This window comes from Mirounga angustirostris, unplaced genomic scaffold, assembly GCF_029215605.1.
Source record: "Mirounga angustirostris isolate CCGP_5_RB_7025 unplaced genomic scaffold, mMirAng1.0.hap1 SCAF_5, whole genome shotgun sequence".
NCBI lineage: Eukaryota > Metazoa > Chordata > Mammalia > Carnivora > Phocidae > Mirounga > Mirounga angustirostris.
Genome location: NW_026991713.1, coordinates 163,199,755 through 163,215,173, shown reverse-complemented (window position 1 = coordinate 163,215,173; position 15,419 = coordinate 163,199,755). Strand labels below are relative to the sequence as shown.

General features: G+C 48.7%; 1 protein-coding gene and 1 long non-coding RNA gene across 4 annotated transcripts; one reads left to right on the top strand and one right to left on the bottom strand.

The window, feature by feature from the left end:
* Positions 1-3,335: 3,335 nt before the first annotated feature.
* On the top strand, positions 3,336-7,202 carry ZG16 (zymogen granule protein 16). Of its 3 annotated transcripts, XM_045875312.3 has the most exons (5): positions 3,336-3,373; positions 3,757-3,850; positions 5,443-5,504; positions 5,677-5,809; positions 6,702-7,199. In XM_045875312.3, exons 3-5 carry the CDS (start codon positions 5,450-5,452, stop codon positions 7,015-7,017), a joined length of 504 nt encoding a protein of 167 aa, XP_045731268.1. In that variant the 5' UTR covers positions 3,336-3,373; positions 3,757-3,850; positions 5,443-5,449; the 3' UTR covers positions 7,018-7,199. The 3 variants fall into 3 exon arrangements, with proteins under 3 accessions (XP_045731268.1, XP_064449029.1, XP_064449030.1); XM_064592959.1 differs by lacking the exons at positions 3,336-3,373; positions 3,757-3,850 and having other exon boundaries at positions 5,387-5,504; positions 6,702-7,200; XM_064592960.1 differs by lacking the exons at positions 3,336-3,373; positions 3,757-3,850 and having other exon boundaries at positions 5,454-5,587; positions 6,702-7,202.
* Positions 6,729-15,358, bottom strand: LOC135364569 (uncharacterized). Its single transcript, XR_010411956.1, has 4 exons — positions 15,159-15,358; positions 9,075-9,219; positions 7,123-7,221; positions 6,729-6,868 (listed from the first exon to the last, which is right to left on the bottom strand). It is a non-coding gene; the product is annotated as an uncharacterized LOC135364569 (long non-coding RNA).
* Positions 15,359-15,419: the final 61 nt, after the last annotated feature.

Genomic DNA, 15,419 nt, shown 5'->3' with positions numbered 1-15,419 from the left:
AGAAAGGTAAAGTTTATTTTTTTCAGAAACAGCAATTCACAATAGGAAAGAACATTTTATATTATGAGCCAGTACACACAGTTATAGAGTATTTAACTGAAACAATAGTTGAGGAAACAGTATTTAGACTTGTGGTCTTGAAGCTGTTAAACTGATTTTGTGGTCCACTGGTGAGTTAAGACCTACAGCTTGAAAAACATTGTCCTTGAGGATTTGGGTTGACCTCGAGACCCTTTTTACCCACCCCCTCATTTTACAAATGCAGAAATCTAGGCTCCAAAAAATAAAGTGACTTCTTTACATTCACCCAGCTACTGAGTGTTGGATGGAGGACCTCAACCTGAAATTCTATCTTAATGTCCAGTATTCTACCGAATACAGAATTTCGCCAGAAGATTCAGAAATAAGAAACAAGAGAACCCAAACACGAGCCTGCCAGAAGAGACACAGGCATGAAAAGACAAAGGAGGAGCATTTAATAGAATTCTCTCCGTAGCCAGGGCATCTGAGCGTCATTTCTGGGGCGCCTGCTCTGTGCCAGGTGGGGAGCAGGAACCTTGGAATGGGCTCCAGGTTTAGTAGCGGAGGCTTCTGTGTAAACAGTTAAATAACAGCGCAAGGTAATCGGAGCCGGGCTGGTGCTGTAGGAAGCACAGCTGGAGGCCAGAGAAAGGAATTCTGTTTGTAGTGGAGGGGCTGGGGAGGGGACACCTGTGATAGAAGGCTCGGTGAGGGGTACGGGGCGGCGGGGGATGGTATGGCTGACCGTCTTGAGGGTAGAAGATACTAGGAGAGCAGAAGGCAGAGAACATTTAGGCAACAGGAGTGGCAAGAGTAAACCGCGGGCCCCTGCGGGGGCAGGCATTTGGGGCACTGGGGACAGGAGGGTAAGGAGTGGAGGGACCCTCTCTGCCACTTTAGTGGGGTCACTTCTCTCGCGAGACTTCAGTTTCCTCCCTGGAACAGTGAAGGATGAACAGAAATGTTCATTTTGCTTTTGTATTAAAACCCTTTGTTCAAATGAAGCCAGCTGGGAGACCCAAGGCACACACGAGGAGAGGGAGAATTTGTTTTCTGAACAGGAAACAGATCTGCCATTGTCTGGAAACATCTTTTGGAAAATCCGTGATCGGAGCGAGGGGGTTAGATTCTCACCCCCCCCACCCCCCATCCCTCCACCCCCAGCCCCGGGGTCTGAATTTGCACCAGCACTTAAGCTGCTTTGTCTGGGAGAGGAGGTAGTTCTCCGGGCGCCGAGCAGGGGAGGAGCGGAGCCCCGGGGGGCCGGGTGTGGCGGGGGGGTGGTGGTAGTGAGAGCTCGCGCTGCACTCTGACCACCCCCCACCCCCACCGAGCTCCATTCTCCACTTTTACTTTTTTATTTAATTTTTTTCTTTTTTTAACTGGGGCGCCTGGGTAGTAGCTCAGTAGGTTAAGCGTCTGCCTTTGGCTCAGGTCATGATCCCAGAGTCCTAGGATCGAGCCCCGCATCGGGCTCCCAGCTCATCCTGGAGCCTGCTTCTCCCTCTCCCTCTGCTGCTCCCCCTCCTCGTGCGCGCGCGCGCTCTCTCTCTCAAATAAATAAAATCTTTAAAAAATATATTTTATTTATTTTTTTGAGAGAGCGATCGAGCGAAGGACAGAGGGGGAGGGAGAGGGAGAAGCGGAGTCCGGAGATCACGACCTGGGCGAAACCACGAGTCCCACCTCAGCCGACTGAGCCACCCAGGCGCCCCTCCATTCGCCACTTTTTAAAAGGCAAAACCCCTCCATGGCTCCCCTCACCATCAGGAGGAATCCAAACTCCTGACCACGGCCTCCCAGGCCCTGCACCGTCTGCCCCCTGACCTCCCCTCCCCCTGGCTTCCACACTTACCACAGGCTCCGCCCCCCCCCCCCCCCCCCCCCGTTTCTACTCTGCCTGCACACCGCCCCGCACACCCCTGCTCAGGGCTTTGGTACTCGTGCCTTCGCCAGGCCCAGTCTTCACCCAAACACCTGTCTTCTCTCCATCGTTCAGTCAGGTCTTCGGGAACGTTACCGGAGCAGGGCGGCCTCCCGGGCAGAGCAGCGCCTTCCCCAGCCCTGCTCGAGGCTCACTCTGCTTTATTTCCTCAGGGCCTGTCATGTGCCAACAGTTGTTCGATTGTCTGACGGCCTCCCTGGAGCCTGGAGCGAAAGCTCCTGGGGGTACACGGGACTCTCCTCCGTGGCTGTCTCTCCAGCATCTAGAGCGTGTGGCCAACACACAGATGTTCCATAAATGTGTTGAGTAAGTTGCTTTGCCAAGAGGGCAGAGAAGACAGGGAGGGAACCTAAGCTGCCTGCAACAGTGGAAAGCCTGGGAAGGCTTTGGTCTTTCACTGCCTGTGGGACCCTAGGGGGGTGACCCCCACTGCCTGTGGGACCCTAGGGGGTGACCCCCACTGCCTGTGGGACCCTAGGGGGTGACCCCCACTGCCTGTAGGACTAAGGCAGGTAGGCCCCCAGCAGACACATGGGTAAAATGTGAGAAGTTCAAACAGGAGCTAATGAAGTGGAAGCAGAGGTGGGCCGGGTATCCTGCCTCCACCATTTTCCTCCTGGCTCTTCAGGCGCCTCATCAGAGCAAACCCTGGACGTCCCCACATTAGCCGCACCATGGTCTATCTGGTCTCTGGGACCGACCGAGGATGACCCCTCGGTCTCTCAGGAGACCCCTCGCACTGGAAGAAAGGCCTCTATTACCCTCCGGAGAGGGGCTGGAGGGCCTGCTGTGGGGAACCCAGGGGCCAGTCTGCAGGCATGGGGGAGACTCTGGCTCTCTGAGTCAGTGCCTCAGAGTGAACCTATGACAAGTGTGGGGGCCTCTGTTCGGAGGGTCCCAGATGTGTCATGCATGGGAAGACGAGGGCGTTCTCCCAAGGTGTTCACCTCAGACCTCTCAGAACTGCCATCTTTGATATCTGGTGTTTGGTTCCATCCTGTGGGATATACTAATAAGGAAGAGGAGAGAGACAAACAATAGTGAGAGAGGAGACAGGAAAGAGAGAGTTTGGGGGAGGAGGAGAGACAAAGAGGCAGAAAGAAAAAGGCAGAGAGAGAGGGAATATAAAGAAAAATCCTCAGAACAGGAGATGAGGGGAAAAGATCAAGACAGAGAATCGGGAAAGAAAGGAAAGCCAGAGAGGACAAGAGACAGAACAAAATATCTGGAATGAAGAAGTTATGTCAGCAGGACAGGCTTGTTTTGAACTTGGAGAAGAGCCATCAGACAACGTGTCCTGGGCTGCCCTCCTTGTTCTGGAACCTCCAGTGAAGAGCCCTGTCCTATTGCTGGCTCCTTAGGGTGTGGCTCCCTTGTGTTCTTGGGAGGAGTCCTCAGTCCTAGATGGTGAGCCTGTGATGGGTGGGTGCTCTGTGTGTCCAGCTACTAGTCATTAAGAACTGAGGCTAATGACTCCAGCCCCTCCCTGGGCTCCATCCTTCCCTCTGCTTGGGAGGATCTGCTGACTCAGAGGGTCAAAGAGCCAGTCTTAGAGGGGTCAGGAAGTAGGACTCAGGAGTCTGTCCTAGGGATTTAGGTGGAAGGGAAGGGCCTCCAAAGAGAAGAAGTCTATTACATCAATCCTGGGGAGGTTTCAGACCTATGGGAAAGAGCAACTGTCCAGTGTGGGCTGTAGCCCCCAGAAGATTCGGCCGTCACTCCTGGAAGTCCTAAGGCCCTGAGCCCAGAACTGCCTCCAAAGGAGGACCTGTCTACTTTTACTTCCTTAGCTTTCCACTTGCCCTCTGGACCTCTGTTCCCAGGAGGGGGATCTACAGGAGTTCAGTGTCCACCTGCAACACCATGTTACCCTTCTCCGAAAAGGTTTGTGAACAGTCTGGCAGGTTGGGGATGGTTGGGGATGGGGGGGAAAAAAAACAAGCACAGCAAAATATTAACCATGGTAGAATTGACATGGGGGTTTATGGGTGTTCACTGTATAATTCTTTCAATTTTTCTATATGTTTGGACTTTTTTTCTATACAAAGTAACAGGGAAGACAGACAGAAAAAATTGTCTGGAAAATAGTAGACACTCCTAAGTCTAGGGCATTGGGAGTATAATCCCTTTCCAGGAGAATCTATATTTCAAATGCCCTGAGAGGACAGTGTTTATCCTGAAAGTTGACAGATTGCAGGGAGGAGCACCTGCAGAACACCCAAGGAGGGGAGGGAGAACCTTAGACCACACCCAGAAGTGAGTAGCAACTTCGCCCACCCAAAGCTTCTGGCCCCTCAGTTGGTGACCTTTTCTCAAGTTTATTCTGCCTGTCCTGAGATCTGGGCCTTGGCCCCAAGTGGACCCCACCCTATGACCTGTAACCTTTGGGGGGAGAGGCAGGATAAGAAGTTCCAGACCCTGCCTAACAACCGATCCTAAGAGATTGATCATATTTGCTCAGGAAGTGAGGTTCACACGATAAAGAGCAGGGGGAGGGCTTGGACCTGGTATAAAAGATCTGAAAGTTTCAGGGGGGTTACTTTGCACTTGAAATTGCCAGGTGAGGGGTGACAGAGGCCTGAGCTAATGGGTGACAGGGATGGCTGGGTTTGAGTTAGGGGGAATTCAAGCTGAGCTGGACAGGAAACTGCCTGGATTGAGCAGCAGGGGAGACCTGTGTGTCAGCTAACTGGGGCATCTGCATCTGAGTAAGGTGCAAAAGATATCTGGGTCTCGGTGGAAGGAATGGGGATGCCTGGGATGCTCGGGGGCATCGATGTGGCAGAATTTGTGTTAGTGGAGAAAGAATGACACATAGAGCAGACATCTGGTATCTACTACCTTGAGCTGGTCCAAACTCCTGCAATCTCTCAGTCTATCCACCTCCGCCTGAACTACTCTGATGCTGGTGGTCTCGTCTATCATCACCTCCACTCCCCCGGTGACACAGAGACGCAGCTCTAAAATGCTCCTTTCCTTCTGATCAGAGACCAGCGCGAAGCTAAGAATTTGAACTCTGCCCCAGATATCCCCCAAGCCAGGCCAGTCCATCACAGGCAGATTTCAGTTAGGTTTTGCTCAGACTCCTGGTTTGGGAAACCCAACCATCTCTATGATTTGGAGATGGTCTCCACTTCTTTGCAAACTCTTTTCCTGCTTTGTGACAGGAGGGAACAGGACTTAACACAGCTTGGTCCAGACAGAGGGTTAGGATCGATCTTCTGATCTGGGATGGAAGAAGGGAGTTGGCTACCTCCAGACCAGGGAGGACAGAGGGGTTAAGGACACAGAAGATAGACTTCTAGGAGCAGGACCAGAGACTAGGGAAAATCCTTTCCAAACCCAAGACTGGGTCAGTTAGGTCTCAGTTGAAGGACAAAGAAGGCTGAGTCTCAACTGAGGTCAGGGATACCTGGCTAAATGAAGTCCAGAGGAAAAAGGCTAACCCTTGACTTTCTCCTTTCTTTCCACTTCAGCGCCAGGATGTTGACCATTTCTCTTCTTGCCCTTCTCTGTGTATCAGCCTCGGCCGGTGCCAGTAAGTGAGAAGCCAGGAGCCCAGCACTAGCATCATGGGAAGGCAGCCTCCTTCACTGCTGGTGGCCAAGCTGGCTTGGAGTGGTGGGCACTGAGTTGTGGGAGGTATAGGGATGGTGGGGAGAAACTGAGCTCTTGAGATTTCCCCCTCCAACTCCTACTGTCCCCTCCAGTTCAGACTAGGTCCTCCTCCTACAATGGAGAGTATGGAAGCGGTGGAGGGCAGCGATTCTCCCATTCTGGTTACCAGCTGGAAGGTCCCATCACCGCCATCCGTATCCGGGTCAACAGATACTACATCGTAGGGTAAGATTCCTTGTGTTTCTCCGGGTTTGGGGATCCCCTCTGATCTTGGAAAGTTCTCAGTCACTTTGGGTTACGTCTGTTCCAGTCAGCAAGTCGCAATGATAATATGTGAGAGTGGTTAGAAGACCGAGATCTGAGTCCCGTGCTGCTACAGGCCCAAGCACACGCAACCTCGGGCAAATCCTATACCATAGCTGTTCAGGCGCCTGGAAGGTGGCTGGTTTGGCCCCATCCAAGGTCTAAGGCCCCTCTGGCATCCTCCATCTTTGCTGATGCATCTTCTAAAAATGTGTATCCTTCCGATCCTGGACTATATCCTGGGACAACAAAGTCTCTGCCCTCATGAGAACCTTCCAGAAAGATCCCTCTGCTCCTTTCACATGGGGTGGGGTGTGTGTGGGGGGGGGGCACAGCAGGAATCTAGCTTTCTTTTTTTGAAGATTTTATTTATTTATTTGACAGAGAGATAGAGAGCACAAGTAGGCAGAGAGGCAGGCAGAGGGAGAGGGAGAAGCAGGCTCTCCGCTGAGCAGGGAGCCCGATGTGGGACTCGATCCCATCATGACCTGAGCTGAAGGCAGCTGCTTAACCGACTGAGCCACCCAGGCGCCCCAAGGAATCTAGATTTCAAAATCAAGCTCCAGCACTGGTCTGGTCTGGGTGACTCTGGCTAAGTGACTTTTCCTTTCTGAGCCTATGTGTTTGTCGGCATAATGAGTTGAAGTTCCCTGTATGATCTCAAGGGCTCACTCATCCCTCACACACTGTGGGACTGGCAGGAGGCCTGTCACCCGTCACCAGTTTGCAGGTCTCGGCAGGTAGGCCAAGGGGTCCTGAATTCGGATCACCCCACTCAGCGTCGGTCTTCCTTCCCTCCTTGCCCGGCCTCTAGGCTCCAGGTCCGTTATGGCAAGGTGTGGAGCGACTACGTGGGCGGCACCCAGGGAAAACTGGAGGAGATCGTCCTGCACCCTGGGGAGTCAGTGATCCAGGTGTCCGGCAAGTACAAGTACTACGTGAGGCAGCTGGTCTTCGTGACTGACAAGGGCCGCCACCTGCCTTTTGGGAAAAACAAAGGCAGGCGTTTCAAAGCTGTCCCCTTGTACCCCCACACTGTGCTTCGATTCATCAGTGGTCGCGCTGGCTCCCTCATCAACGCCATCGGCCTGCACTGGGACGTCTACCCCAGTGACTGTGGCAGTTGCTGAGCCTCAGTTCCGTCCCAGGCTGGGCACCGCAAGGGGGTGTGAGAACCTCTTTACCATGAACCTCATCCACATGGCTCAATAAAAAAGCTAAAAGGACATAGCTACCACTTGTGTCTGTGGGGGTGTGCCGCTGGGATCTGCCTCCTGGCTCTGCTTCTGGACGTGCGAAGCTCGTTTCTGCTTATCTGTCGGACGGACGTCATTCTGGGGAAGAGTGGGAGGGAGAGAGAGAGAGGTGCAAAAGTCTTGGGCTTTTCTTCATAATTTATCAAGAGGAGATAAGATTTGGGCTTGTACCGACTCTTTTCTTCAAGGATAGCTCCTGAGACTGTTTACCCAAACTGGTGTTCTGAGGCTGGGGTTAAGGCCTAGCTGTGGCTCATCACCAAACCCCCAGATGTTCCACTCTCTCACCCTTCTCTCCCCTTGAGATAGTGCCTCTCCACCAAAAGGCTCTTGACCTTAACTCACTGGCTGTCCCTGGGCCATTTTCCTTTGTTGTTTCCCAGAATCCACCTGACTCCCAAAGCATGGCCTACGTTTGTGTCAAGGACCTTGCCTGTGACTCCAGCCTAGTTTTCCCCCCTCCCCCCCTCCTTTGCCCAGAAGCACTGGTGTCCTTGCTTAGTTTAGCTCGCTCAGAATTGGGCTTCTTTCCCTAGGAAGCCACCACCTCCTCAACAGCTTCTCCTCTGCCAATACCATCCTCAAACAAGGGCATTACAAGAGGGGTAGATTTCCATCGTGGGTTTCCATGAACTTAGGGGGTTGCTTAGTGTTCCAGAGGCAACAGAGTGGCTGCAGAGATACATCAAGAATATAAAGTTGCTTGGGCGCCTGGGTGGCTCAGTTGGTTGGGCGACTGCCTTCAGCTCGGGTCATGATCCTGGAGTCCTGGGATCGAGTCCCGCATCGGGCTCCCTGCTCAGCGGGGAGTCTGCTTCTCCCTCTGACCCTCCTCCCTCTCATGCTCTCTGTCTCTCATTCTCTCTCTCTCAAATAAATAAATAAAATCTTAAAAAAAAAAAAAAAAGAATATAAAGTTGCTTTGGAGAGAATTCTTAAGACTCCAGTTGCCAGTCCTAAGATTGTGACGGTTTTTTGTTTTGTCTTTTGGTGGTGATGGTTGGGGGTGGGGGAAGTCACTCATTGCTCCCAAAAGATTGATTCACATCATGGGGAGTGCCGGAGTCACATTTCTCCCTAGTCAGACAAAGATAACAATTATGTAAACATAATTTTATTTTTATTTTTAAAAGATTTTACTTATTTGTCAGAGAGAGAGCACAAGCAGGAGGAATGGCAGGCAGAGGGAGAAGCAGACTCCCTGCCGAGCAAGGAGCCTGATGTGGGACCCGATCCCAGGACCCCAGGATCATGACCTGAGCTGAAGGCAGAGGCTTAACTGCCTGAGCCACCCTGGCGTCCCTACATGTAATTTTATTTTATTATTTTTAAAGATTTTATTTATTTGACAGACACAGCGAGAGAGGGAACACAAGCAGGGGGAGAGGGAGAGGGAGAGGGAGAAGCAGGCTCCCTGCTGAGCAGGAAGCCTGATGCTGGGCTCGATCCCAGGACCCCGGGATCATGACCTGAGCCAAAGACAGATGCTTAACAACTGAGCCACCCAGGCGCCCCCTTACATGTAATTTTAGAAAGAAATACTAACATTACAGAAGTAAACTAATACCTAGCTTGTTTTTATAACAATTTCTTTATTTCTCTCAAACAATTCCATGGAATGGAATAATTATGTCACTGTAATTACTTTTTTTTGAGATATAAAGCACATAGAATTCACCCTTTTAAAGTGTATCATTTCAGTGGTTTTTAGTACAGATTGTGCAACCATCATCCCTCTCTAATTCCCGGATACTGTCATCAGCTCAGAAAGAAACCTCAGCCCCATTAAGCGGTCACTCCCCATTCCTTTCTCCAGCCCCTTATAACCACCCATCTATTTTCTGTCTCTATGGATGTGCCTATTCCCGACATTTCATGTAGAGGGAATCATACAATAACGTGGCCTTTTGTGTCTGGCTTCTCCCACTTACCATATTTGCAAGGTTCATCCATGCTGTAGCATGTGTCAGGACTTTGTTCCTTTGTATGGCTGAGTCTGACAGAGCTATCTGGTCAACTTCAGGACACGCTTTAAGCTAGCGGCCTTCACATGGGGCCGGGTGGACGCACTCGTACCTGAGAGGCAGAAGCAGCAGAAGAGGATGAAGTAATGGGATTCCTGGCTATTGTCTAGTTTACATATTAGGCTTCTGTAAAAGATTTTATTTTATTTTTTTTTAATTTTAAGATTATTTATTTATTTATTTGACAGAGAGAGAGAGACAGCGAGAGAGGGAACACAAGCAGGGGGAGTGGGAGAGGGAGAAGCAGGCCTCCCGCTGAGCAGGGAGCCTGATGCGGGGCTCGATCCCAGGACCCTGGGACCATGACCCAAGCCGAAGGCAGATGCTTAACAACTGAGCCACCCAGGCGCCCCAAAGATTTGATTTAAAGAAAATTTTTATTCACTTACAAAGTTTGAAAATTGCTAAACTGAGCTAATCATACATTTATCAAATATTCTCTGCTAGGTGCTTCGGAATACAAAGACCACTGAAAGTTGGGTTCTTTTCCTCTAGGCTAAGGAAGACTTGGTGAAGGAAGGGGTGGGGTGTGTGTGTGTGTGTCCACGTGCACACATGTGTACAGGGGCCCAGTACTGGGCTCAGGCCCCAGGTTATGCAGAAATACGAACATATGAAAATGACAAGTGGTTTAGCACAGCTAAAATGCAGAGTACAACTCGGCAAAGATGAAGCTCATGGACAGGCAGAGACCATGAATGTCATGCTAAACTATTGAAACTTTATTTATTTTATGGGCTACATGAAGCCATTTGGGCTTTTCTTCATAATTTATCAAGAGGAGATAAGATTTGGGCTTGTACTGACTCTTTTCTTCAAGGATAGCTCCTGAGATTGTTTACCCAAACTGGTGTTCTGAGGCTGGGGTTAAGGCCTAGCTGTGGCTCATCACCAAACCCCCAGATGTTCCACTCTCTCACCCTTCTCTCCCCTTGAGATAGTGCCTCTCCACCAAAAGGCTCTTGACCTTAACTCACTGGCTGTCCCTGGGCCATTTTCCTTTGTTGTTTCCCAGAATCCACCTGACTCCCAAAGCATGGCCTACGTTTGTGTCAAGGACACAATTTCACCCAAAGGATTGAGAAAGATTTATAAGGAAGTCATTTTTTTCTGGTATAAGTAGGGAAAATGGATTGAAGGTGAAGCAGGGTAATAGTTAAGAGAATAGGTCTAGATCAGTGATGATGGATATCTGAACAAAGGCAACAATGTGAGGAAGAGAAGAGAGGGAGGAATTTGAGAGATTCAAGGGGGAGCGTGGACTCAGAACTTGATAAATGAACGCATGAAGGTGCATGAAGGAGGAAAGTCTGGAAGAACTACCATGTTTAGTATCGGCAACTGGGAAGAGTTGGATCCTCTCTAAGATGAGGAGTACAAGGAAAAATTAGCCTTGTTTTAAAATTAATTAATTTTTTGGGGGGCGAAGGGCAGAGGAAGAGAGAATATTAAGCAGGCTCTATGCCCAGTGTGGGGCCTGACACAGGGCTTGATCTCACAACCCCGAGATCAAGAGTTGCATGCTCCACCGACTGAGCCAACCAGGCGACCCCTATAGATAAAGGGACTTATTGCAAAGAATTGGCTCCACAACTGTGGAGGCGGGTGAGGCAAGTCTAAAATCTGGAGGGCAGGCTGGCCATCTGGAAACTTGAGGGCAGGAGGGCGTGCTGCAGTCCATGGGTGGAACTTCTTCTTCCTCAGGGAAACCCCAGTTTTGTTCTTTTGCTTCCTTGTAAATTAATGTATTATATCATCAAATGTTACACTTTTAGTAACTTAATTTTCTTAAAAATTTTTTCCAGCTTTATTGGAAGTATAATTGACAAATAAAATTCTAATATTTTTGAAGTGTATGACGTGATGATTTGATATGTATACCTGGTGAAAGGACTCCCACAATCAAGTTACTTAACACACCCATCACCTCACAGTTACCTTAAAAAATTTTTTTTGAAGAATAATTGACATAGAATATTGTATTAGTTTCAGGTATACAACATGGTGATTTACTATTTAAATACATTATGAAGTGGTTGGGGCGCCTGGGTGGCGCAATCAGTTAAGTGTCCAACTCCTGGTTTCGGCTCAGGCTGTGGTCTCAGGGTTGTGAGATCGAGCCCCGCGTTGGGCTCCATGTTCAGCAGACTCTGTTCCTCCCCCCTGCTCATGCTTGAACTTTCTCTCAAATAAATAAACAAATAAATAAATAAATAAATAAAATCTTTAAAAAATTGTTACAATATTATTAACTATATTCCCTATGCTGTATATTATATCCTCATATCTTATTTATTTATTTACTTTTAAAGATTTTATTTATTTATTTGAGAGAGAGAAAGAACATACAAGCAAGGGGGAAGGGCAGAGGGAGAGGGAGAAGCAGACTCCCCACAGAGCAGGGAACCCAATGCAGGGCTCGATCCCAGGACCCTGGGATCATGACCCGAGCCAAAGGCAGACACTTAACTGGCTACACCACCCAGGCACCTCCCATATCTTATTTTATCAATAGGTACCCTTAAAAAAATTTTTTTGGTGTGAGAATGCTTAAGATCTACTACGTTAGCAAATCGCAATCATACAATACAGTATTTTCAACTACAGTCTCCATGCGACACAGTGGAAAGTCTGTACCCTTCTACTAACATGTCCCCATTTCCCATACTTCCCAGATTTTGGCAACCACATTCTACTGTTTCTATGTGTTCAACTTTTTTTTTTTTTTTAAGTAATCTCTACTCTGAAGGTTGGTCTTGAACTTACCACCCTGAGATCAAGAGTGGCATGCCCTACCAACAGAGCCAGTCAAGAGCCCCCGGGTTCAACAGCAACACCTAGGTTAGTTTTGACTGAATGCTCGACTACAGCCCAGCCAGACATATAAACTAGCTGTTGCACATGAGAAAACCTAGGAGGGCTGGGGGTGGGGAGTTAGGACAATAGCAGGCAGTGAAGGAGTTTGCTGACCAAAATCAGATAAAATGATTACTGAGGAATGCAGGGAACTTAGCTATTAGCTACTAGATGTCATAGTGAGTTGACAGAGTACAGCCCAGGGACTTGGACTTGGGAAAGCTAAGTCCTACCTTTGCACAGCTACATGGTCTCATTCAAATCTCTTAACCTCTCTGGGTTTCAATCACCCACATGTAAAATGAGCTTCTCTGGGTCACACGCTCTCTAAGATGTATTGAGCTCATACATCTAGAAATCTAATTTCTAAGACTTTACTGTTACATGAAAACAACTGGCCTCATTGTGCAGTGGTTGAATGCTATATAGGGATAACTGAGCTATGTGTATGAAGAAGGTGGCCTGGAACAGGGGCATGCCTGAGGTCTCCTCAAGTAGGGAGTGCTCTGGAACATGCCTGGAATGAAGGGCCCAAAGGCCCACAAGTTACAAAGAGAGCCCACAACTCCTCTGATGGCAACCTGAAGTTGAAAGGCAATCTCTCAAAAAGAACACTCCTCTCTTCCCCCACCACCCACCCAGCCTCTGCCAGCTAGGGGCGCCTGGCTGGCTCAGTTGGTAGAACATGGGACTCTTGATCTTGGGGTTGTTAAGTTCGAGCCCAGGTCAGGTGTAGAAATTACTTTAAAAAAAAAAAAGCCCTCCTCAAGACCCTCCCTACAGGAGGTCACCAAATTAACCAAATTAACTGGGTGATATAGAACTATGACTGTTTCCTCATGTGGATCATCAGGAACTCCACAGAGGCTGGTACTGAGTCCTCAAGCTCCCACTGCAGAAGGTAGCAGGGAAAGAGCCATTTTAAGTAAACACAGCGCCAGGCATCTTGAGCATTCCCAAGAATAGAGAAGCCTGAATCTGCACAAGCTGATGCAGTCACCCAGGAGACAGCAAAGGTCAAATCCCTAAACTACAACCACCAACAGAACCATTTCTGGCAGGTATCTTACCAAATATCTGGGGACTGGCAACAAATATGAAAATATGAAGAGCCCTTCCTGAAGTGTGGGGAAGACCAAGCTGCCAATCATCTTAAGTCCGTGGTTTCCCAAGTGTGGTCCAGGAAACTCTGGAGGCTACTGAGACACCTTAGGGGGAGGGTCTGCAAGGCCAAAACTATTTTCATAATAAAACTAAGATGCCATTTGCCTTTTCCCCTTGCATCCTTTCTTGAGTATATGGTGGAGTTTTCAAGAAGCTATATGACATATTAATATCACAACATCCTGAATGCAGAAGCAAATAGGAGAATACAGCTATTTTCCCTTAAGTCAGGCATTATATTCATAAAAATGTAAAACAGTGCCACTCTTCTTACTATATATATATTTTTTTGCTTTGGAAAAGTTATTTTTAAAATTAAAATGTTATTTATATTATATGTAATGGGTCTGTTATTGTAATTTTTTGAGATTTTTAAATGGAGATATAATTCACACAACATAAAATTTACCATTTTTAAGTGTAAAAAACCAATTCAGTGGTTTTCAGTTCACTATGTATATTCACTATGTAGTGCAACTATCACACTAATTCCAGAACATTTCTATCACCCAAAAAGAAACTCCATACCTAACAGCCATAGTCCCAATTCACCAACCCTTCACCGAGCCCGGATCTACCTTCTGTCTCAATGGATTTGTTACTGCAATTTTGAAGTGCATTAATAAATATTTTTAATTTGTTTTAATTTCTAATACAGTAACTATTGAATAGACACAACCCACAACCCATATAAACAAAAGATCTTTGGGGCTTCAACTTTTTTTTTTTTAAGATCTGTTAATTATTTTTTTAAGTAATCTCTATACCCAACATGGGGCTCAAATTTACAACCCCGAGATCAAGAGTTGCATGCTCTACCGACTGGGCCAGCCAGGTGCCCCTGGAGCCTCACTTTTTAAGAATGTAAAAGGATTCCAGGGCCAAAAAATTTGAGAACCACTGGTCTAACACTTGTTTTTTTTTTTTTTTTTTTTAAAGATTTTATTTATTTATTTGAGAGAGAGAGAGAATGAGAGACAGCATGAGAGGGAGGAGGGTCAGAGGGAGAAGCAGACTCCCTGCCGAGCAGGGAGCCCGATGCTGGACCCGATCCCGGGACTCCAGGATCATGACCTGAGCCGAAGGCAGTCGCTTAACCAACTGAGCCACCCAGGCGCCCACATTCGCAGTATTTCTTTTTTTTTTTTAAGATTTTTTTTTTTAATTTTTTATTGAGAGAGAGAATGATAGAGAGAGAGCATGAGAGGGTGGAGGGTCAGAGGGAGAAGCAGACTCCCTGCTGAGCAGGGAGCCCGATGCGGGACTCGATCCAGGGACTCCAGGATCATGACCTGAGCCGAAGGCAGTCGCTTAACCAACTGAGCCACCCAGGCGCCCCACTTGTTTTTTTTTTTAATAGGCTGGACATCATCTCTAAACCAGGGCCCTACCAGGAGCTCAAAGATGGGATATTCATCCCTGGTTAAGCTTCCAGAAGGGACAGGTAACTACTTCACAGACCGGTGAACCACAGGACATTGGGTGGGTGGAACCGTGGGTGAAGTTGACAAGGTAAAAGACTGAACACGCCTTTAACGCCCACTCCGATGTGTTGAGTTACAGAGTAAGGAACATCTGAGCTGGTCTCCCGGGCTCAGATTTGACATAAGAGGGCACATATGTAACCTGGCATCTGCACCTCACATGGCGGATTTGGGCTCAGCAAGACGTGAGTGCACCATGACTGTCTACATCCAGACAGCGTGGTCCAGACCTACAGGAGTGACACAAGTGACCAGAAGGTAAAGCACCCCGTTGACTGAAACTGAGTTCAAGTCCTGAAATCCACAAGAACGACCACCCCACCCCACAGGGCGCGAAACAACCCGAGGCAAGAAACTGCAGAAAGTGAAGCTCACTTAGAATATTCAATTCAAGGAAATTTTGGGGGGAAATCTATTGAATCGCTGCTTGATTTGTACCAAAATTCATGGTTGAGGGGGGAAAAGGAGGCGAAAAGTCTGCACTTACGCAAATCTTTGCTTGGAAACCCGAAAGCCAGAAGGTAACGGGGAGTGCAGTGCCCAGCCGCGCCCAGCACCTCGTCCGACGGCCACCGCCGCCCGTGCCTTCGGCACCAGCGTTCGAGCGGGGCGCGGGCCGCGACGTCCACGGCTGGGTGGCCAACCTGCGCGCATGCGTCCTCCGCCACGGGACACTTTCTTGCAGGTCCCTGAGGCGAACCCTAGAGGGCGGGATAGTCGCGAGCCACCAGCCGGGGCTTCCGGCGGC